The sequence below is a fragment of the Oncorhynchus gorbuscha genome, linkage group LG13 (assembly GCF_021184085.1).
Source record: "Oncorhynchus gorbuscha isolate QuinsamMale2020 ecotype Even-year linkage group LG13, OgorEven_v1.0, whole genome shotgun sequence".
NCBI classification, from domain to species: domain Eukaryota; kingdom Metazoa; phylum Chordata; class Actinopteri; order Salmoniformes; family Salmonidae; genus Oncorhynchus; species Oncorhynchus gorbuscha.
In genome coordinates this window covers 58,120,089-58,144,177 of record NC_060185.1, presented here as the reverse complement: position 1 = coordinate 58,144,177, position 24,089 = coordinate 58,120,089, and the positions used below count along the sequence as shown (strand labels likewise).

The window sequence follows — 24,089 nt, the reverse complement described above, 5'->3', positions numbered from 1 at the left end:
AGCAGAAGGTGAAACGGTGCAGCAGAAAGGCCAATTATCAAAAGAGAAGGTCAAGTTAGTTGGATCCATACAAATGTTGCCAATATTTGAGAGGGGATGACTACAACATGAACAATCCTAGGATGGAGACCTTTAGCAGCTAGGAATACAATTGTCTGATTAAAGAGCAAGCACTGCCTTGGAGAAGTGAAGGTTGGTAGTAGTGACTATATTTATATATAAAGCCACACAATCCTGTTGCTCACATGCTCTGGAAAACACTTGAGATCCAATTACAGACAAGGCCTTGAGCTGGCATCACACACACACACTTTGAATTGGGCCATTCAGTATGGCTGAAGTCAACAAATCAAGGGAAAACTCAAGTCCAGTAGGAGAGGGATTTATTACTACAGATTTATGAATGTATATACTGTAGTAGCTGAACATGTAAGCGGAGACCAATATATTTTGTACAGAGTTCTTTTTTTGACCAACAGGCCAAATTTGGGCTAAGATGGGACACAAACAGTCAGACACAAGAAACTCTCCCACTAAATATTCTCATTGATCTAGCGAGCACTGCCGTACCTAACAACAAATTACTCTCCTTGAGTTGATGTTATTTCTATTACAAACTGTAACCCTTTGGAAGAGGCATGGCCAAGACCCCTCTAATTCCACGGACATATTACACACGGGGCTTCTATCTTGACTGCAGCTTAACCCCCTCCCCCTGACTCTCAGGGTACGCCACATTATCCCCTGGCACGCCGCCTGGCCGGCACACCTCCAGCCATTGACAAATTATTTACTTTAATGGACTTCGCCCTCCGCTTTAGAAGTTCAATCCAATAGAGGAGATTGTCAGTGTGACCTATTGCTGAAGGGAAGGGCTAATCCACATCCCAGCTAGCCCTCCAGAGATGGGGCCGAGCCTGACCTTGCAGTCCCTGACTTCCTCGTTCCCAGAGCACACACATCACAGTAGGGTTGAAGGGTTGGCGAATGGACATTTCTACAATGTTCTTTAGGGGTGGTGAGATGCATTATATTTTACTTAATTTCCTGCCAATAAAACTGTAATAATATCGCTTTCTTAAGCTTGGCCTGATCCTCCCTAAAGGCCAATGCTTTCTGAGAGAGCTAACAGCACACAGGTCTAGAAGAAACACGAAAACCTTTGCATGGATCATGTGGAGGGATTCTCACAATGATAATTGTATCACTTACAATGAACCCCAAGGCTTCTCAGACATGGATCTATGCCTCTGAGGATATATGTAAACTGTGTGGACAAGGAGTCATTTTGCCATTCCCTCCCTACAGACTAGATACTGTAAGTCTCATCAGATAGGAAACTGTCTGTGGTAGTGCGATTTACCAATGACAAGATAATAGTAAAGATCCCCTTTAAAAGGACTATCAAAGCCAGTTAGTGTGGGTTTACCTGTGCACTCTGTGGGGTCTGCAGGATCCTGGTCGGTCATCACATCTGATGGTCCAGAGGCCATGATGCTGCAGTCACTGCTGTGAGGGAGAAACAGGCATTTACTATGGAGACAGAGGGAAAGACTTAACTATATTACAGAGGGAAGCCTTCCAGGGATTTGGGATACTAATAAATAAGACCATTGTCTATATGGACTGACTACAATAACAGATTCAAAATCAGGCACTGCATTTTATTCATCCCCATTTACTGTAACTCAGCTGTGTGAATCTCCTGCGATGGTAACAACCATTTTCATAACCCTGCTCTCCATTTGAGAAGAGATCAGGGAGGGGCTACCAGTCTCTCTCTACCACAACGCCCTACACGTCACCGCCCTGCCGTGGCACAGGAAGAGGCTGAGATAAGCAGCCTGTGCCTGACTGGGGCAGATTACTGGAGGGGCCTGTCTGGAGGCTGGAGATCGCTCTGGTCTGGAGCACCCAGCAGGATAGCCTCAGACACACCACAAGGAAGTCAGAGGGTCAGTGACAGCCAGTCCCAGCCCCTGGCCCCACAGAATGACTAAACAGGATGTTGAGGCAATTTGGAATTCGACCACACGTGCAAACCTACTTACTCCATTAATAAAGATGATTCAAATGCAATTACCTCCTCGGAATGTATGATTTCCTGCCAATTTTATTAAGGGCATGATGAGGGGTTAGAGCTTATGAGAATGGCTATGCTTTGTGCAAGTCAATATCCCTGGTTCGGGGGCAGTCTTAATAAAGGTCTTCAAATGCAATGAACTTATGTCTGAATGCGATTATTATAAAAACAAGGAATATCAACAGAGTGAACGAAAGTGAGAGAAGTTACAATACTAACACTTTCACACTCAGCCGCATAGTACAAATACCCGAGGAGGTCTGAGAATAAATGGGTGGTTGACGTGCCACTGCTTTTTTTTCACTTCAATGTGCCAAAAACATGAATAACTTACTTTAATTTGTGAAAATCAATTTTATGGTTATGAAGACACTGCGTTGTTTGGATCATCTAGACCATTAATAACATTTTTACAATGTTCTTTAACTAAATGTGACACGTTTGTGTGTGATAAAATTCAAATAAAGAAAAATAAGCGAAACCCTTCTCTCCAATATGTAGCATGTTAACACAGATGTCTATTCATGAGAATATTTCCCAAGTCCATCCATACTCAATTTTCTCTGAACAAACGTAGTTTATTATAAAAACCTTTATTTCCACTGGTGTGACGCAATATTGTGATATTAAAAAGAGCCATTATCTGGAAGCCATTGCGGTTGAAGGATCCTTGCCCAAACAGGAAGTGCAGAAGACATGACTGGAGCACATGGCATGATCTGAGGGTGAGTTATTGATTATGAATGTATCAATATATAAGCCTTTTTCATCCTCCCACATTAGTGTCCGTATTATTTTCATTTGGTGCAACACCTTTTACATGAAAATGCTTGAAATTATTTATCTGTATGACATAATGTGAACATATTTTAGTGGGTACAGTAGTGGAATGCTAGCTAAACTCCAAGGCCCCAGATTGCCCAAACTGCATGAAACATCCTTTGGTGTGATGTTATGTCCGCTGGTGTGACACAAAAATGACACGGTCAAAAAAATATGAACCCAGTATGGAACAATTTCAAAGATTTTACTGAGTTACAGTTCATAAAAGCATCTGCTAAATGGCATATATTATTATTAATTATTATAAGGAAATCAGACAATTGAAATAAATTAATTAGGCCCTAATCTATGGATTTCACATGACTGGGAATACAGATATGCATCTGTTGGTCACAAGATACCTTAAGAAAAAAAAGGTAGGGAAATGGATCAGAAAACCAGTCAGTATCTGGCATGACCACCATTTGCCTCACACAGTGCAAAAAAATAACTAAAATACTCACTAAAACTCAACATAATCTTGTAATAAATAATGTGGAAATTGAGCAAATTGAGCAAATTGAGATTACTAAACTCCTTGGAGTAACCCTAGATTGTAAACTGTCATGGTCAAAACATGTTGATACAACAGTATTATTATTTTTAAACATAATTAAAAAAAGGTTAACTAGTCAAGTCGGTTTAGAACAAATTCGTATTTACAATGATGGCCTACCCCGGCCAAACCCAGACACTGGGCCAATTGTGTGCCACCCAATCACGGCCGGATGTGATACAGCCTGGATTCAAACCAGGGACTGTAGTGACACCTCTTGCACTGAGATGCAGTGCCTTAGACCGCTGTGCCACTCGGGAGCCCAGTAGCTAAGATGGGGAGCAGTACGTCCATAATAAAGCACTACTTTGCCTTAATTACCATCAACACCTTGACTACTGTCGCACCTTAACTACTGTTCAGGTGTGTGGTCAGGTGCCACAAAAAAGGACTTGGGAAAATTGCAATTGGCTCAGAACAGGGCAGCACAGCCAGCCCTTTGATGTAAACAGAGAGCTAGTATTAATAATAGGCATGTCAATCCATCCTGGCTCAAAGTGGAGGAGAGATTAACTTCATCACTACTATCAGAGGTATTGACATGAATGCACCAAGCTGTCCGTTTGAATTACTGGCACACAGATTGAACACCCATGCATACCCTACAAGACATGTCACAAGAGGTCTCTTCACAGTCCAAGTCCAGAACAGACTATGGGAGGCACACAGTACTACATAGAGCCATAACTACATGGAACTCTATTTCTCATCAAGTAACTGATGCAAGCAGTGAACTTAGATTTTAAAAACAGTCCCTACTGTTTATTTTTCTGTTAAGCAACAAACATAGGCACATGCACACACAGATTTAGTACTGTAGATGTGTGGTAGTGGTAGAGTAGGGGCCTAAAGGGCACACAGTGTGTTGTGACATCTGAATTTATTGTAAATGTAAAAAAATTAAAAAGTTGTATAAACTGCCTTAATTTTGCTGGACCCGAGGAAGAGTAATGGGGATCCATAATAAATACATCTCCTTCGCATAGAGTTGAGCAGGCTGCTAATTGTGGCCTGTGGAATGTTGTCCCACTTCTCTTCAATGGCGGTGCGAAGTTGCTGGATATTGGCGGGAACTGTAACACGCTGCTGTACCCGTAGAGCCAGAGCATCCCAAACATGCTCAATGGGTGACATGTCTGCTGAGTATGGAAGAACTAGAACATTTTCAGTTTCCAAGAATTGTGTACAGATCCTTGCGTGAATTATCATGCTGAAACATGAGGTGATGGTGGGAGATTAAATGGGCCTCAGGATCACGGTATCTCTGTGCATTCAAATTGCCATCGTTAGGTTCCCCAGTTTCTATGTTGTGGTTTCGTATGTATGAGTTTCAGGAAATGGCTTCCTGGATTCCAAAGCAGCTGATTGGTCAGCCCATCACTAATTGGAGCTCTGACCCCACCCTTTTGTCAGGGGATACAGCTGTCCTCAATTACCAACTCCTTCTGCAGCTTGAAAAGCCAGTGTTTATTAGGGGCACCAGGTGGTGCTAAGTAAAGTAACCAGTGGGTAAGCAGGTAAGGTAGGAGAGGGGGAACTTTCTTTGCTTCTGTCCAGCGCCTTTTCCTTCACAAGGTGGAAGAATAAATTCCCTGTAAATGGTACATATTCTCTGCCTCGGTCATCCTTACCCGCACACCTTTTTTCACTCCACAGAGAGTTGTAGCAGGGTGTTGCGTTCCCTCCAAGAGGCATACGTAACAGCCATCAATAAAATGCACGTGTTGTCAGTAGCCTATGCCTACCCATACCATAACCCCGCCACCATGGGGCACTTCGTTCACAACATTGACAAACCGCTCACCCACACGATGCCATACACGTGGTCTGTGAGGACGGTGGGAGGTACTGTCCAATTCTCTAAAACGACGCTGAAGGTCACTTATGGAAGATAAATTACCATTCCTTTCTCTGGCAACAGCTCTGGTGGACATTCCTGCAGTCAGCTTGCCAATTGCACACTCAACTTGAGACATCTGTGGCACAAAACAATAGCATATTTTAGGGTGGCCTTTTGCCCCCAGCACAAGGTGCACCTGTGTAATTACCATGCTGTTTAAATCAGCTTTTTAATATGCCACACCTGTCAGGTGGGCAGATTATTTTGGCAAAGGAGAAACGCTCACTAACAGGGATGCAAACAAATTTATGCATAAAATTGGAGAGAAGCTTTGTACATATGGAAAGTTTCTGGGATCTTTCATTTCAGTTCATGCAACATGGGCCCAACATTTTACATGTTGCGTTAATATTTTTGTTCAGTACAAATCAAGATCCTGGGTACATTGTTAGATAACAGGCAAAAAGAAAACAAGTGTCTGCTTAAGAGATGTGGAGTGCAGAAAAACGCTGAGAATATGGGATGTCCAGAGACGCAGAAAGTAAACAGAAAATATGAAAAAGCTTATAATTAACAGTCCTAATCAGCAGTGAAAGTAAGTCGGGAACGGTCCAGTAGGAACGCTATCATTCCCGCATGTCAGTCAGATGAAAAATGACTGAACAAACTCATGTGGTGTGGTTCAATGATAAAACAAATTGCCATTGCAGAGATGAGTGGCTGAGACCGAAACGCGCACGGACAGCTGTATATGCATCAATTCAGGTTACAAGACTTGGGTAGGTCTAATGAATGATGACAAATCAACAAATGTCATTCATAACACTTTTTGGTGTTTTGTAAGTAATGTCTTTTTGCATTCATCAAATGGCACTGTATGGATGCCGTAATCATTTTATAATGGAGTAGCCTAATAGTTGGAATAGTAACTGAAGTCTGGACACTGAATGTAGGCCTTACATCTAGGCTATTATGCTATTATCCGCTGCAGAATTAAGTGTTCCTCACAGTACAATTATAGACCAAATGTTAGTCTCATAAACAGATGTGGAGAAATATCATTTCTTTCAGCATCTTGAGAGAATGCGAATGTGCGCATAAGGACCTTTTGTGTAGAATAAACATGTAATTTCATTCAGCGACATAAAAGCTGACTTTCATTTAACCACAAAAATATATATATATATATATATATATATATATATATATACACACACACAGAAATACTATCAGAAACATGTTGGATCTATTTCCACAGCTTTTAATTTCCTTAAAACCAGTCAAACTCGTTTGGAAATCTCCCTGGTCACCAAATGTCCTTGCTCTGTGAAAGAAGCAGAAATACAGACAACTTTACCGATGTCCACTAGATTGAGCAATCTATCGATTTCTGACATTCTGGTGAGCAAGGCTTTATTTAGTATTCTAGACAAGCATCAAGTAATGACAGAAGAGAACATATAATTATAGTTGATTAGCCTACTATATGTCAATAATGATCGGAAAAATATCTTGTGCATTCAGAAAGTAGTCAGACACCTTCACTTTTTCCACATTGTAGATTTGGGGGGGGGGGGAAATAGTTTAATCCATTTTAGAATATGACGGGGGGACAAAAATGGTTTAATCCATTTTAGAATATGGCTGTAACAAACAATACCCTATATAACGACAATGGGCTAATTAGGGTTATTACATTTACATAAGTGTTCAGATCCTTTACTCAGTACTTTGTTGAAGTACTTGGCAGAGACTACAGCCTCGATTCTTCTTGGGTATTACACTACAAGCTTGGCACACCTGTATTTGGAGAGTTTCTCCCATTCTTCTCAGCAGATCCTCTCAAACCGTCAGGTGGAATGTGGAGCATCGCTGCACAGCCATTTTCAGGTCTCTCCAGAGATATTCGAGCAGGTTCAAGTCCAGGCTCTGGCTAGGCCACGCAAGAACATTCAGACTCGTTCCGAAGCCCCCCCTGCAAAGTCTTGACTGTGTGCGTAAGGTTATTGTCCTGTTGAAAGGTGAACCTTCAACCCAGTCTGAGGTCCTAACCTGCTCCAGAGCGCTTTGCGTCAATGATCTCCCTGTACTCTGCTCCATTCATCTCTTGATCCTGACTAGTCTCACAGTCCCTGACACTGAAAAACATTCCCACAGCATGACGCTACCCCCACCATAGGGATGGTATTGTCCAGGTGATGAGCGGTGCCTGGTTTCCTCCAGACGTGACGCTTGGCTTTCAGGCCAAATAGTTCAATCTTGGTTTCATCAGACCAGAGAATCTTGTTTCTGATGGTCTAAGAGTACTTTAGGTACCTTTTGGCAATCACAATCCTGTCTCGGAGCTCTATGGACAATTCCTTCAACCTCATGACTTGGTTTTTGATCCGACATGCACTGTCAACTGTGGGTGCGCACACGCGTCTTTCCAAATCATGTCCAATCAATTGAATTTACCACAGGTTAACGCCAATGACGTTGTAGAAACATCAAGGATAATCAATGGAAACCGGATGCACTGGAGCGCAATTTCGTGTTCTCATAACTAAGGGTCTGAATACTTATTTACATAAAGGTTTTTAAAAAACAAATCTAAACCAGTTATCCCTTCGTTATGGGATAGTGTATGTAGATTGAGGGATTTGTTTCTTGAAATCCATTTTAGAATAAGGCTGTAACGTAATAAAATGTAATACTTTCCGAATGCACTGTAAATTGGGCTTAAACCATTTTATTTCTGCAACGGCCGACTTGGCGCCGTTCCTGAGTAATGTGCACAGGTAGCCTACAGTACAGCCTTTTGAAAGTAATTTTTTGACGATCAGGTAACATGACTGGTTGTGTTAATGCAACTTTATGCCAGTACATTTTAAAAGTTAAGACAAGTCTTACTAATTAGGCCCATAGACAGCCTATTACATCATTTGTGTAATTCTATGATTATGCCCATAAAATAAATTGTGTGCACACATAGGAGGTCCCCATAATGGGAAGAAATGAAATCTTTCACCGCTGATCCTAATTGAGTATTAGGCCTACTTTTGAGAATGTAATTTTATCTTCTAGATATATAAAGCAGAAATCCAGGGGGGAAATTGAAAGATTTAGAATGATGTCTCTGCGACCATCACAAAGATAAAAGCTTTGGGAGAAATGGAGAAAGAGGTATAGAGAAGAGAAGTTTAGAACTATTTAACTCACTTCAGTAAAATGTTATTTTAAGATTAATAAATGTAAAAAATACAATTTTAAAAAGCATTAACAATGCTTAAAGTGAACATGTAAATCATGCTAACAGGTGATTGTTTGAACACCAGAAATTGTTTCACTTCATACCTATTTTTATTAAACTAGGCAAGTCAGTTAAGAACACATTCTTAGTTACAATAACGGCCTACCCCGGCTGACGCTGGCTGGATGTGATGCAGCATGGATTCGAACCAGGCACTGCAGTGACGCCTCTTGGCACAGATGCAGTGCCTTAGACCGCTGGCCACTCGGGAGCCCAGGTGAGTGTTAACATTTTACAGCACAAAGTTGCTTAATATTGTTTTTTTGTGTGCGTTTTATTTGAAGTATTTCATGTTCTACAAAAGTTTGTATTTCACAAAATATACTTTTTAACAAAAATCTGACTGGTTCTTTTCTTTCATCCTGTGTTAAGACATGTCCTTTGGTGTGACATTAGAAATTGTATAATTATATATTTTCCCTGCATGGAAAAACATAAATCATAATGGAACATGTGTCAAGTGATCTCAGCATGCCCCATGAGCAGATTTGTAAAGTCTGTCCAAATTAAAATTTAACCCCCCCTAATTCTAAATTTGATACATCTTATGAGCACCACCAACACAGTGAATGGGAAATTGATTCAAAGGGAACTCCCTTTGCTGACTGTGTAATCCTAAAGTAAAGCTGTGTTTGGTTAATTACCTATGTCAAGTTCTATGTATGAAATGGGTCATATCATTAAGTACCAGAGGCCACTCTGGAAGTTGCGCAAATTCAAAAAAAGTTTAGTTGAGATATACTTTTAATAATGATTTCATAGGATCCCCATTAGCGACAGCTAGTCTTACTGGGGTTCGACACATAACGAAAGACCTTAGACAAAAGGCTTTACAATTTAAAACATGTAGCGTGCGTGTGCACTGTATGTATCTGATAAGAGGCAGTTGGAAAGTACTCAGACCTTCACTTTTTCCACACTCTTACGTTAGCCTTATTCTAAAATTTAGGAACATTCTTAATTTTATATATTTTCCTCAATCTCTACACAATGCCCCATAAAGACGAAGCTTCAACAGATTTCCAAATTTCTTAAAAATAAAATAAAGCGATACCTTACTTAGCAAAGAGTGACTACTTAATACCTACGAGACTCGAAATGGAGCTTGGGTGCATCTGGTTTCCATTGATAATCCTTGAGCCGTTTCTACAACTTGGTTGGAGTCCACCTGTGGCACATTCAAGTGATTGGACATGATTTGGAAAGGCAATGCATGTCAGAGCAAAAAACAAGTCATGAGGTTGAAGGAATAGTGTCACCCCGCTCCTCCGCTCTCTCCACTGGCTTCCAGTTGAAGCTCGCATATGCTACAAGACCATGGTGCTTGCCTACGGAGCTGTGAGGGGAACGGCACCTCAGTACCTCCAGGCTCTGATCAGGCCCTACACCCAAATAAGGGCACTGCGTTCATCCACCTCTGGCCTGCTCGTCTCCCTACCACTGAGGAAGTACAGTTCCCGCTCAGCCCAGTCAAAACTGTTCGCTGCTCTGGCTCCCCAATGGTGGAACAAACTCCCTCACGACGCCAGGACAGCGGAGTCAATCACCACCTTCCGGAGACACCTGAAACCCCACCTCTTTAAGGAATACTTAGGATAGGATAAAGTAATCCTTCTCACCCCCCCCCTTAAAATATTTAGATGCACTATTGTAAAGTGGCTGTTCCACTGGATGTCATAAGGTGAATGCACCAATTTGTAAGTCGCTCTGGATAAGAGCGTCTGCTAAATGACTTAAATGTAATGTAAATGAATAGTGGTCTCCATCATTCTTAAATGGAAGAAGTTTGGAACCACCAAGACTCTTCCTAGAGCTGGCCAAACTGAGCAAATCGAGGGAGAAGGGCCTTGGGTTAGGGAGGTGACCAAGAACCTGATGGTCACTCTGACAAAGCACCAGAGTTTCTGTGAAGATGGGAGAACCTTCCAGAAGGACATCAATCTCTGCAGCACTCCACGGTAGAGCGGCCAGACGGAAGCCACTCCTCAGTAAGGCACATGACAGCCCGCATGGAGTTTGCCAAAAGGCACCTAAAGACTCAGAGCATGAGAAAGATTCTCTGGTCTGATGAAACCAAGATTGAACTGGCCTGAATGCAAAGTGTCACATCTGGAGGAAACCTGGCACCATCACTTCGGTGAAGCATGGTGGTGGCAGCATCATGCTGTGGGGATGTTTTTCAGTGGCAGGTACTGGGAGACTAGTCAGGATCAAGGCAAAGATGAACGGAGCAAAGTACAAAGAGATCCGATGGAAACCTGCCCCAGAGCACTCAGGACCTCAGACGAGGGGCGAAGGTTCGTTCTTCCAACAGGACAACAACCAAGCACAAAGCCAATACAATGCAGGAGTGGCTTCCAGACAAGTTTCTGAATGTCTGAGTGGCCCAGCCAGAATATCTCTGGAGAGACCTAAAAATAGCTGTGCAGCAACGTCCCCATCCAACCTGACAAAGCTTGAGAGGATCTGCAGAGAATAATGGGAGAAACTCCCCAAATACAGGTGTGCCAAGCCTGTAGTGTTATCCAAGACTTGAGGCTGTAATCGCTGTCAAAGGTGCTTCAAAGTACTAAGGGTTTCAATACCTATGTAAATGTGATATTTTTAATAGTTGCTATAATGTCTAAACCTGTTTTTGCTTCTTCATTGGGGTATTGTGTACAGTAGATTGATGAGGGAAAAAACTATTTAATCAATTTTAGAATAAAGCTGTAACATAACAAAAAACGTGGAAAAAGTCAAGTGGTCTGAATACTTTCCAAATGCACTGTACATATCAGTACATACACACAAAAAGTAGGTCACATTGATGCGCTACGTGAGATGAGAGTTCCAGTCAATCATGGCTCTGTATAATACTGTACGTTTCTTTGGATTCGTTCTGAACCCGGGACTGCGAAAAGACCCTCTGGTGTGTAAATTGACTACGCAAACAATTTGGAATTTCCAACACATTTCTTATAATAAACAAGTGATGCTAAGAGTTGTGGAACGACTGACATGTATATTATTGATATTAGCCCTCTGATTACAATAAAGAATAAAACGTGCCGTTCGGTTCTAGGCCAGCTGCAGCTTAACTAGGTTCATCTTTGCAGCACTTGACCATATGACTGGATAAAAATTCAGATAAAAACTAGAGCCTGCGGGACTTGCTTTGTGGAGTCAAAAAAGCACAACATCTCTATCACGGACAGACCTCACCCCATCTTTACAACCATTGAATCAATACGTTTTGACCATGACAGTTTACAATCTAAGGTAACGTTAAGTAATTTAGTCCCCTCAACGGTTACACCTTTTATTACCAGATTCAGCTGGGGTCTGGAACTTAGGGAATGATTTGTACCAAATACAATGCTCTTAGTTTTAGTGATGTTCAGTTTATAACTGGCCACCCATTCTAAAACTGACTGCAACGTTTTGTTTAGGGTTGCAGTGAATTCACTAGCTGTGGTTGATGACTCGTATAGTGTTGCATAATCAGCTGTTAGAACCAGTAAAGGCCACTTTACCATTCTTGGGAAGTGGAAGGACTTTGGCTTCCCTCCAGGCCGGAGGACAAACACTATAGGAGTGGCTATAACGTCAGCTACCATCCTTTGTAGCTTTCCATCCAAGTTGTCAATGCCAGGACGTTTCTCATTATTGATCGATAACAATAATTTGTCCACCTATCCCATACAAAATTCTACCTTTAAAATGGCATTTCTTTCATTATTTGTTTTATGCACAAATAAGTACTCCAAGGTTTCCCCCATCATTCTTCCTGTCATTGATCTTGGCTTCATACAGTTTCTTCTTCGTCGAGTTTACTCACAATTTCTCAATTTGACCAACAAATATTTTTAGCAGTCACAACAAAATCTTTTGTACGATCTCTTATACGCTATTTTAGGCCCAGCTTTTGGAAACCTGGCTTTCCTGGATATTAATTTTGGATTTAAACAATTATCAGCAGCTACACATACTGCATATTTGAGAAAACACTATAAGGAGTATATTGACTCAAAGATGTCTGTATCATGTACGGTTCACAGATCATAGGGCCTTACGGTATATGTATATGTCTAAAAAGTGCCTAAAATGGCTTCATTCGTCATGACTGGTGATAGAAATGTAAAAAGCATGTCAAACATCCTTCCTCCCAAAGACGTTTATATGTAAGAATTGCCTGAACAATCAGAGATACCAAAAATATTTTCAGCTTGGTGTGGGTGTGGAATCGGCCAGTTGAAAAATTCCACAGCGTTCGTCAGGCGACAAAAGCAGCACAGTAGTTGACTTTAACACATGAGAGCGGCAGAGAGAAATCTGATCTAATGAGCCTGACTTCTGGACAACAGCCATCTTTACCATTACTCTCCCATCTGATACTGCCTATTCATTTCCTCTGTCATACTCTGAGGAAATGTTCCAATCGCTGCTTCACAGATGAATAAAGCTTCAAAAGATAGAGGCATTATTACCTAGGTGGACAACGTGACTGACAAAAACCACCAACACAAAGAGACGTACATTTACAACACAACCACCACCCACAGTTGATTTAGACTACATGATACATTAGATTGGTCTAGTCTATACAGGTCCACACAGTCCAAGGGGAATCATAATAGTTGTACTTATGAACAACTGCATTCTGGGCGGAATATGCCACCTGGGGTTGTCACAGTTAGCCTATGGACCATAACCACCCAAGGTTTGACCACATGAACAACCCGTCACAAACTACTCAATGGGGCAGCATGGTTCAGAGGCAGCAGGATTTCACCTGGGCTAACAGACTGACCTTGGACTGCCTCCAAAACTGGCCAGCAGCGATGACGTCCGCTGTTTCATGGTTTAACTTTTCAGGGGGAGTTGAAAAGGAGGAGAGAGAGAGTTGGTGGAAAGGAGCAGCATTAAATGATAGAAACAAGACTGTTAGATAAACAAGCCAGATGAAAAAGCATTTGAACACAGGCAGTTATGGGGAATTTAAACAGAGGAGTCTGCCAATTCCATATAGGGACACAGCCAGGTTTGAGTATTGTTTTTGTACTGGAGCTTGCCTATTTCAAAGTCAGATGTGAAGAGTCACCTATGTTACGCAATCAAGGATTAGAGGATAGCAACTAGCAAGGTTTATGAGACAGACAACACATCGATTACAACTTTCACACACTCTTCAGCAGAGTCAGTAGAGAGCCATCTGGTTTTCGCATCCAGACTCTAAATCCACATTTGCTGTGCTGAACATATTGTGCGATTGAAGCCTTAGTGTCCTTTGAAACTGTTTTCTAGTCAACATCCAGGATACTTCTAATATTTGTGGAATAGGAAGTAAAGTCCAATGCAGCAGTTCTCTATCAAATCATTCCTGGGTAACAATTAAGTATCTTACTGTGATTATTTATTGAAAACAAATTTAAAAATTTTTTTAAAGGTAAAAGAGCTTAGCAAAGCGCAATTTCTCAAGCAAGAGTTTTGCTACGACTGTCTGGGAGTGGTCTGAGTGGAGAAGGCACAACTGAAAATTAGCTGTTATTGGTTTAGGACTTATTGGTCTATTAACTAATTTACCGGTGATGTCGCCAGGCTGGCCAAAACAGGCAGACATTTCAGGCAGTCTATTCAAACAGAAACACACACACATTAGGAGGGGCTTTCCCACTGTGCACACACTGGTTGAATGAACATTGTTTCCACGTAATTTCAATGAAATTATGCCGAGCCAAAGTGGAATAGACATTGTGCACAGGCTTATCATAATTTCACAGTACTTCGAAACCTCAGTGTGGAAATATTATATATAAAACACAGGCAATTCATGTTTGACTACACTGGAACTGCAACAAACCTAACGCAATGGCAAATCTTAGCGCACCGCAACTAAAAGAAAATACTAGGCTCCCGTAAATTGTATTGCATTGGTCACTCTCAATAAGCAAGATATAGCCTAGGCCTACTGTTGACGTGGTGTTACATGACTGAATCATTTGAATATGTTAGGCGGAGCGGTCTTTGGTAACCGGACAAGAGAAGCTCTTTGGAAATGGGGTTGGATACAAGATGAATGGAGTACTCACTGCAGGTAGGCCTTTTGTGAATTGTAAATAATGCAGAAGCATGACGGCAAAACATCACGAGTACACCTTTTATAGATTACTTTTCAGTCACTGTGGAATTGCCCCGGCGTCTCAGATTTCTCACTTAAAATGTATGTACACTGAATATTTGACAAAAAAAAACATTTACTGGAAGAACTGTGCCGATGTAAAGTTGTGACAGAATTTCAGTAAAATCTCACTCAGTTTATATGCTCCAAATTAAGATTCAAAGAAGTCAGCTTTGACATGCCACAGTGAGTTTGAAAAAAAATCTATTTGGGTTATTGAACTACAGGAAGTGGATTTACACATGGTATCGTACTACACAAATGTATAATTACGGATATGAATGTCATTCTCTTCATGGTGATGCATTCCAAAATGAGGTACACCAAGGTAGAAATATGCAATATTCTTTGCATATTCAGGTATTATTCCACAAATTGGCTATTATTTTATTGCATGCCTTCAAACTTGGATGATCTAGACCAAATCTACACAATGATTGTTCCCATTTGTCAAAACTTGAACAGATTTCTGAAAAACAGATTTTTTGCAAAAATCCTGGTGATTTTAGTCTTTGACCAAAAACAATACAATATAATTAATATGCAAAAAACTTTGGGTGGGGCAAAACAATCACTCGGGGCTGGTTTGGACCTGTAATATAGAGTCATCCGTCTGTGGAACCAGTGCCAACCATCAACTGGGTTAAAGAATTGATTACATTATCTTTATTAGGGATGGGCTACACCACATTTCCACAGTTATTTTGAACACAAAAATCCCCTGAAACTGCAAGGCTTTCATGCCTATTTTTTTTTTAAAGGTAAAAATTAAAATACTCCATGTGAATATAGTTACTGAACGGTAGTGCCAAGCAATGACACTGGGCGTTTTGTTTGGTAGTTTATACTTTCAACTGGTGAGAAAGTTCTCTGGCAGGCTAAATTATACACAGCCTGTGGAGTACTGAGGACAGATATAGATTGTGTGCAAGTAAAGTTAGTGGTGTGTGTACTAGGCCAGTAGCTCAACATAAAATGTTCATACTGAATGCAATGCGGGCAAACGGATCCCAATCATTTTCCTAGCGTCCATTTTCAGCCCTGGGCAGGAAACCATCTATTCCACAGAACTGAACTGGGTTTGTAGTATCATGTCAAGAGGGCCACAACAACCAAACAGGATATCCAATAAATCATAGTAAGAGAAGTACAGTAACCAGGACATTCAAAACAAGGCTACTGCAGGGCAAAGCTGCCTGGAAGGAAGAACTACTATAGTATTTCCAATGGGTGGAATTTTAGGATATCATGAAAGGAAGTAGTAGTCTATTTTATTGAGGTTGAACCCAACTTTATTTGCTATGTTGAGTGAACAGTTTTCAAAAATGGGTGGAGCCCCCATACAAGGCTGTATTTCTAAAGTGGTTGGTCAGCTCGTCACAGCACAGTTCTTCTTTACCAAAGTAATTTCAGCTGTTGAGTAAAACCTCACATACCTTAATGTTTGTCTAGAACCAGAGCACAAAACCATGGAATTCTCTTTACTTCCGGTACTAAACTAAAAAGGAGTGACCAAGTCGGACTACGAAATGGGTATCATGAATTTACAAGTTTCATCAAGGGTGCATTCACACAATTAGACGCCTGCCAACAAAAGGTTTAGCCTACACATCTGCCCCAAATACAAGCAAGAAAGGCATTGTGTGTGCACAAGCAATAATTTAGTTTGTTAATCCAACAGGGAGAGAAAAAAACATTAGGTGATAGCACAGTTCAAAACAGCCCTTCTTACTGACTTGGGACTATTAGCATTAAACCAGATCCATCTGGAAATGGTAAGAAGGCGTCAACTGTCCAGAGAAGACTGCGTAAAAGAGCACCATGTGAAAGAGTGCAGGTGTCCCACACATCTTAGCAGAGTTGTTTACTTTAGGATGGTATGTTGTGTACTCTACTGTGCTTGGTATCCATACTGTATATGGTCTCCATTTCTAAGTCAGTTTGTGTACAAGATGTCACGTGAAAGCCAGTACTTAGCCAGACTGCTGCTAAGGGGAACTTAGTTGGGACAGCTGACACCATGAAATGGGTGTTTGGGATGTGGGGTTGGAAGGATGTGAATAAACCGCAGCAGTCAGTTACTCACTCTGGGGGAGAATAACTGATCCCTTTCAGGCAGAGTTACTGTTAAGTGAGTCAGTTCACAAGGTTAACAAAAGGGCTGCCTGGCTCTCACATTTTTTTCAATGAACTAATAAGCAAGTGGTCAATAAAGCTTTTGTCTTAAAATGTCATGAGACCGAAGGATAAAGGGTTTCCACTAGATTCTACAGCCACAAAGTCAAAACTGGCTATATCATGAAAACAAAAATTAGCTTTTTGGTCTGAATTTAAAGTTTGGCATATGGTTAGCAGTTTGGCTAAGTTTAGGGTTAAAAATACAATTTTAAGACACATTTTACAAATAGGCAGGGTTTAAGACTTTGTGGATGTAGAAGCCATTGACAACTAGGATAAAGGGAGAGATCGTTCTCTGACACTGCAAACAAACAGCCCATATACAGATTATTCACAATCCAGTCCACGCTAGTTTCAAATGAACCATTTATTTCATATGCTAGGACTTGCAAAACCAATGCAGGCCTACTGTGTCCTAATATTAGGATTAGTAAAATAATTATAGCCCTTATCTAAGACACATGCACAACCAATGATTATGTTCCATTCAGACAAATGCTCTGGCGATCGATATGTTTGATATCCTGCCAGGGTCTGATATATCTAACCAGAAAAGCAGAGCACACTTACTTCTTCCCCCGCAAACAGCCATAAAATCCAGCCATGGTTTCTAGATGGGAATGCTCAAACAAAATAAATGGCAGATTCACTCTTTAGTACATCCTTTACCAGCTTGACTGAGTGCTGGCACATGGAAGTCCCTGTGCATGCTCCAACTGCAATGTTGAAGGCCACCAGTCCACTACACAAACACCCGCCTTCTTAATGCACATGAATTAAGACAGAACAGCAGAAAGGGCAGCTGGTGGCAAGACAAAGATAAAGACACAGTGCTATCTTTGAGTGGAGGCTGCCTGCCCTCCCAGTGACTAGCCTACAGTGGGAGGACACGAGTGTGAACTAACAGCCCGCCCCACGCTGCTCTTCCCACCCCCATCCACCTCCCACTCCCTCCCAGTTACATAGTTTAATCCCGAGCGGCAGCCTGCAGCTATTGTCTCAATCAGGCAGCTTACTTCCAGACGATCAGACCCGTGTCTCTGATAATTAGCTAGGGGCGTCGTAGGGATTGTCCTGACTGGGAACTCACTCATCCCCCATCAGAAAAACAAAAATACCCCAACAAACAGTGCCACCTTCCCATTGAGCAGGAGTCAACGGGTGTCTAAATCTCAACCTCTAGGTTCAACCTTTGCCAGTCATGTTGGGATGTCAAGTCATATGACTAAGGATGACTAAGTAGAAAATCAATATGGGATATTAATGAACAGGTTTGATAATAGGCCTAATTCTCAGATAAGTATGTTATTACAGAATGCCAACATGCAAAACAATACAAATGTGAATTGAACAACTACACAAAGTCAGGGGAGCCTGAAAGTTAACTAAATAAACAACCCTGTGAGAGCCGGGAAAGGATTTGGTAAAGCTCGATCAGCATTCAACCATACAAAATGGCCAGATCTGCTCGGAACAAACCAAGTGGCCCATTTTCCTGGGAATAAAGAATGTGTTCATGTAAACAATCAACTCAAACTTTTAAGTCAAGGACCTTGGAGGCTCCTTTTCAAAATGAAACATTTCCCTCGACCTAAGTGTAAACACATTAGAAGACTGTGGCCACAGACAGTGATCACAGCACTTCTACCCAAATAACTTTTACTCCACTTTCCGGCATTTCAAGGGAATAGAAGGGGGAGGGGGGTATGATTATCAGTCTGTTAAGACACTTTCAGGAGATTTGAAAACTACCTCGTTTTTTAAACCTCCCTTTTTGGACTCGACGTGTTAATCAAAAGCTCATACATGCATAAACGATCTAGTCCTCTCCCAGTGGACAAAATGCACCGACTCCTTACATTCTATCCTGCCATCATTTAGTGTATGAGACCTACACGCTCGTTCCTGACGTGTTCTGAATTATGAACACGCTCTCTGGAGCAAGTGGGATGAGTGGCTGCATGCGCTTACCATTACAAGAGCAAACAAATATTGAATGCGTCGATCAAATCCATGCATCAGATGTTACAAAACATCTGAAATGAGAAGTTAGATATTAAAACCTCGGTAGTAGCTGCATTTCTCTTTCAATGCATTTCTCTACAGACTAGAAGACGTTGTACATCATAGCCACACAAATACACTAGAAGATACAGGTCTGATCATAAACACTGTGCCGACAACCCTTAGCTCCTAAATGGTGCCACTGGTGAATTTTGGAATATACAGTACTTCACAATAGGCTAAGATTTTTTTTTAACCAGGCGTGGGTCCATCTATTTATCCCGATCGCCATTCACAACAACACACATATTAAAGCAAACTTTTACCCACTTTTTAGACAAGAACACATCGGCTTACCTTTCTGTTGTGTCAACCATCCAAATAAAATAATTTAAAATGTCCACCTTTTGTACTTATACACGTTCACGCAGATATTCCATGATGTGGGGTAATAATCAAACAATGCAGTTGATTGTCTGCGATCATCATTCATCACGTAAGCAAATGCTATATATAACCAATGAATGACTTTCAAGGAGTAGGACATTTGACGCTAATATATATAGGTAACTGCCAAAATAAAGGAAACACTTGTGTAAATGAGAGCAGGTGCTTCCACACGGGTGTTGTTCCTGAGTTAATTAAGCAATTAACATCCCATCGTGCTTAGGGTCATGTATAAAATTCCCAGTTTCCCATTATGTTGGCTACCATGGCGAGAAGAGACCACTGTCATTTTGAAAGAGTGGTCTGAAAGAAGCTAACGTGTGGGTTTTTAATTTGTTTTTTTCTTGTGAGGATCGGAACATTTGACCAACTGTGGCAATTTGTAGTCCCCACAATGTCAAACGCTATTTGTAGGTGGTTTGGAACTGTTCTGGAGGCCCAACAGCCTATTATGACGCTTTATGTTGGTGTTTCCTTTATTTTGGCAGTTACCTGTAAGTAGGCCTATAACTTTTCCATTGTATAAAATTACATAATCACAATTGCTTGCTTGCCGTACTAGCCACAACCGAACATTAGGAAAATGTTGATTGTCAAGTGGAATGATGTACAATGAGGTTGAAAAGTTAAAGTGGGAGGCGGGATCAGATCGTCACAGCATTGTCAAATGGGGTTGCGGGGTGAGCAAAGAGACAGTGCGCTGCAGGGGGCTCGAGAGCAGTTTCGCCACGACGTTGTATACAATATATAGGGTCTCTTTTTCTTTCTTGGGCGCTACTTTCGGGAGTACTGGCTAAAAAGTATACAAAACTTCCAGAAAACCTCTTTGAAAAAGAAAAGGGTCCAATGATCTCAATATCAAACTATTTCTGGTTCACAATTAAGTACATTACTGTGATTGTTTTAAATTAAAATTGTCAAAAATAAAACAAAAACAGCTTCTTAGCAAACAGCGAATTTTGCTAGGACTGTCAGGGAGTGGTCTGAAGAGTCGTGTTTTTGAGTGCACTGGGCATTTTAAGATGTCTACTGTACACCAATTGCAATCACAAGCAGCTTTCATCTTGGTATTCAAACATCCAGACAGACTACATCAGAGTAGAATCTCACGCATGATACATCTACATTCATACAAACTATGTGGACTCATTTGAAAAACACATCATATATCCCTCTGGTTTTTAAAAATAGGAGGAATGTCGGTCAGTTTTCCTCCTTGAATATTTTTGGGGGTATTTCCTGAAACATTTTTTTTTCACTGGCCCTACAGAATCTCTTGCTTGCTTGGCTCATAACGGAGAAAGTATAGAAAGTATGTATAGAGAGTATGTACATTGGAGTTAATTTATGAGAACTTGCTAAACAAATGTAAGGAGTGCTCAGTGCTTGAAAACACACCAATTGTCATGAACTTTGTGGTTCACCAAAATACTGTAGGGTAAAAGAACATGCTGTTTTTAACTCTAGATAGTTACTTATATAAACCTGAATTCTGACGAGTTAAATCTGTGCCCATGATTGAGCAAGAGGCCCCTTTTCCCCTGTTCTCTCGAATCCCTCAACAGTTTGCTCTGACTCAAGTTTCTTTAGTCAACTCCTGCAGAGCTCTGTTTCTTTTCTTTACAAAGCGCTTGGAATTCCTGCTCACATCTGGAACACATCTTCTGCGAGCAGTGAGCTCTCTGGCCCAAACTCTAATTAAGGCCATGTATGCAGAACTGTAAATAACCCAAAAATTATACCCCAGAGCTGAGCTAGGGAGCACCCCTAGCTGGGTGCGAGGGTGAGGCTGAATGTGTCACAGACAGGGATGTGTATACAGCAAAAACAACACAGTCCTCCTCTCTGCCTGCCTTTGGTTATCTTCTCATGGTGCTGGAAACCTTTCAGGGCTGACCCTTGAAATGACCCACTCTGTTCTCACACTCTCCACATGAAAAGGGATCCTGCTGGGTTTTACTGCTTGATAAAACTGCTAAAGGGCCCTCTAGTCTGCCATTTACCTACAGTTGGGACCATTTTCATAAGGCATTTCTTACACTACAAATCATTTGCTGCAGAGTACGTGTGGGTGGTGAGGGCATGCGAGAATACATTTATCTGAATGATTTAATTGCGTGGTGATAATCAAATAATTGTGACTTTAATTTTTGAAGTGTTTTGCTCTTCGCCGTATCCTCATTTCCCAGTTGGCCCATTTAAAACATGTAATTAGTGCTATGACTCAATCTGGTTCATCCTACTGGTCAGCTGTGTGTGGTTTACAAGGCTAAGGACAACTGTGACCACTATACTAACCACTGTTAGACTTTGTGACATTATGCTTGGATATAATGCTATGCAATATTGTAAAAAAAGAAACACTCATGGTAAAGAACAATTCAGATTAAACTTGTTGTACAATAACCTGCTATAATAACTATATACATTTGAGCACGTTTATCGTTTGATGTCACTATATAATTCCATCATAAAGAGATACAATGGTATATTTCTTCAAGATTTGCAGATATTTGTAATAACAAAACTGGACTGGACACACCATGCATCATCAGATGACTTTTTTAATAGCGCTAGAATGGAATTTCAATGTGTTTGCCATAAGAGTGCCACCCAGTTCTGCTGACATGCGTATAGGTACAGTATTTAGGTATTCTATAGGTATAGATATTTTCTTTATAAAGAAAAACTCTAGGTTGGAGCTCGTGCATTTGGTGCCTGGCACATCTGCAGACAGATTTGACAATTTCCTTTGTTTTTAATCCACACATTGGCTCAAATCAACCCCTTTCTACGTTGCACCAAACCAGGGATATTAAGTATATCGATTTATGTGCATCAAATAAGGAATTATGTAAAGTTATTGATGCATATAGCATACCAGATAGCTGCTGGGAATAAGCAACTGATGTGGACAAAATATTGACTACCTTAACCACAGCCTATTAAAAAAAGTGTAAACACACTTTTATCACTATTATCCTTCTGTGTTGTCAAAGAGGAGAAGACAATTATAGCCTGCAGGCCATTGAAAATCGGACTAAATGTTAAAGAAAGCAATAGCTAATTGTCTTTAAACACTAAATATAAGTAAAATATATTTGTAATTAAAATCAATTCAAGAGGATGTGTCACATTATGCTAAAGATAACACATCGGATTATGTGGAAGTTCCTTCAAGTGAGAGGTATAATTCAACAACGTCGTATCCGTAATAAAGAAGAGCAGTTTAAGGTAACATCTTCCAAGAAAAGTTGGAGGCCACCACCATCTGAATTCAACATTTTTTTTGCTAACCCTAAAAGCAACATAGAAAAAGCTACTGGTGCGAACCATTTGGAATCTTATCAAACAATATGTCTACGTAAGTTCGTCATGAAAGAAAGTGATACTTACAAACTGAGATAGGCGCTATATTTTAAAGTATGCAGACATCCATCAATGAAGTCAAAAATACGTCGGTGATTAGATCTCGCCCATTGAAGTTTCGTGTCTTTCTTCAACTAGCCTTCAGAAGCACTAGGAGTACCGCGCATGCTTTCTCTGCGAGGAAGTAACACAATTGTGTTCACCAGTTGACTCACTGAGACGTTGCTCTCAAAGATCTATAGATAAAGATCAACTTTAAATCCAAGCTAACATTGAGGGTGTATTTTTAGCAACTCCATTTAGGTATGCTTTGCTTTATATGCTCAGTGTATGGTGTAGGATACTTTGATCCCTCTGAAAAATGAACCACCTGATTGGATACAATATTGATGTCCTTGACCAAAACCCCTAAAATAATGAAACCAATTTTACAACTACAGTAGTCGGATCAATGATACACCATTGGCTTTGTGTTATAGCTCAATTCCATTGTAATTTCTGTAACAACATGTATCTTTCAAAACGATTTTCTGGTCAAATACCTTCATTTTATGTCCATAGATTAAAGTCAAATCTTTTGGGTGAGAATTTTGAGAATTGAGGGGGAAATCTGTGGGCAGCAATGCTCTCTAGTGGTAGCTTTTTTTGTTACGTATTAGAACAGGTATTCACAAACTGGCGTACTCAATGCCGTCTTGGGTACGCCAGATGAAAATGTGAAAAATAGAAAAATATTTTTTCTTCACATTTTCAAACAGGCCATTTATATTTTCTAACGTTGCTATACATTTGGGATAGGTTTTGTTCTCGCCTGAGTAGCCATGTTTCACTGCCAAAAATAAAATAAAACCATCTAGTGTTCATCGTAATAATAACATAGTATAAAATACTGGTAATTAGCCTAGTCAAATAATGAACATCCAATCACATTAACCGTTACTCTCTCATGGGAATTACACTAATGGTCAGTATGTAGCCAAACGTAGCTGCTGCTTATTCCGTTTGCTCGAAAATGGATTAAAAAAAAAAAAAATTTAAGTAAGACCCGCGTCCATAGATACACATACCAGCTCTACTGCTACTACCAGCAGAACTACACTTGCACCTGTCGACGACACAAGTTGTTCTGCTTCCACAAGTACATCAGATGCTAGTATCAGTAATTCTACATTTGTTGTTAGCCCATCTAGTATGGACACTGACAGATGTGAATCTGATGCAGGCGAAGAGCTACTGGCCCCGTACCCGGGAAAGCACTGAACCGCAAACAGGGACGCTGGACCATCGAAGAGGCACACATAAGATGAGAACTACATTGGGAGTAGTGCCTTTCCTCAG

General features: G+C 40.7%; 1 protein-coding gene across 4 annotated transcripts in view; it reads right to left on the bottom strand.

Annotated features, from left to right (window-relative positions):
- The window catches only part of LOC123993194 (CRACD-like protein), a 34,476-nt gene extending 11,548 nt beyond the window's left edge, over positions 1-22,928 (bottom strand). Inside the window, exons 1-3 of one of the 4 annotated variants that reach the window (XM_046295076.1) lie at positions 19,293-19,449; positions 18,903-18,967; positions 1,430-1,509 (exon numbers count right to left, since the gene is read on the bottom strand). In XM_046295076.1, coding sequence (XP_046151032.1) covers positions 1,430-1,493 — 64 coding nt within the window. In that variant the 5' untranslated portion in view covers positions 1,494-1,509; positions 18,903-18,967; positions 19,293-19,449. Of the gene's footprint in view, positions 1-1,429; positions 1,510-13,385; positions 13,443-17,501; positions 17,783-18,902; positions 18,968-19,292; positions 19,450-22,778 lie in introns of those variants that run through there. The other 3 variants (XM_046295078.1, XM_046295075.1, XM_046295074.1) reach the window with 3 other exon arrangements.
- Between the last annotated feature and the right edge of the window lie 1,161 nt (positions 22,929-24,089).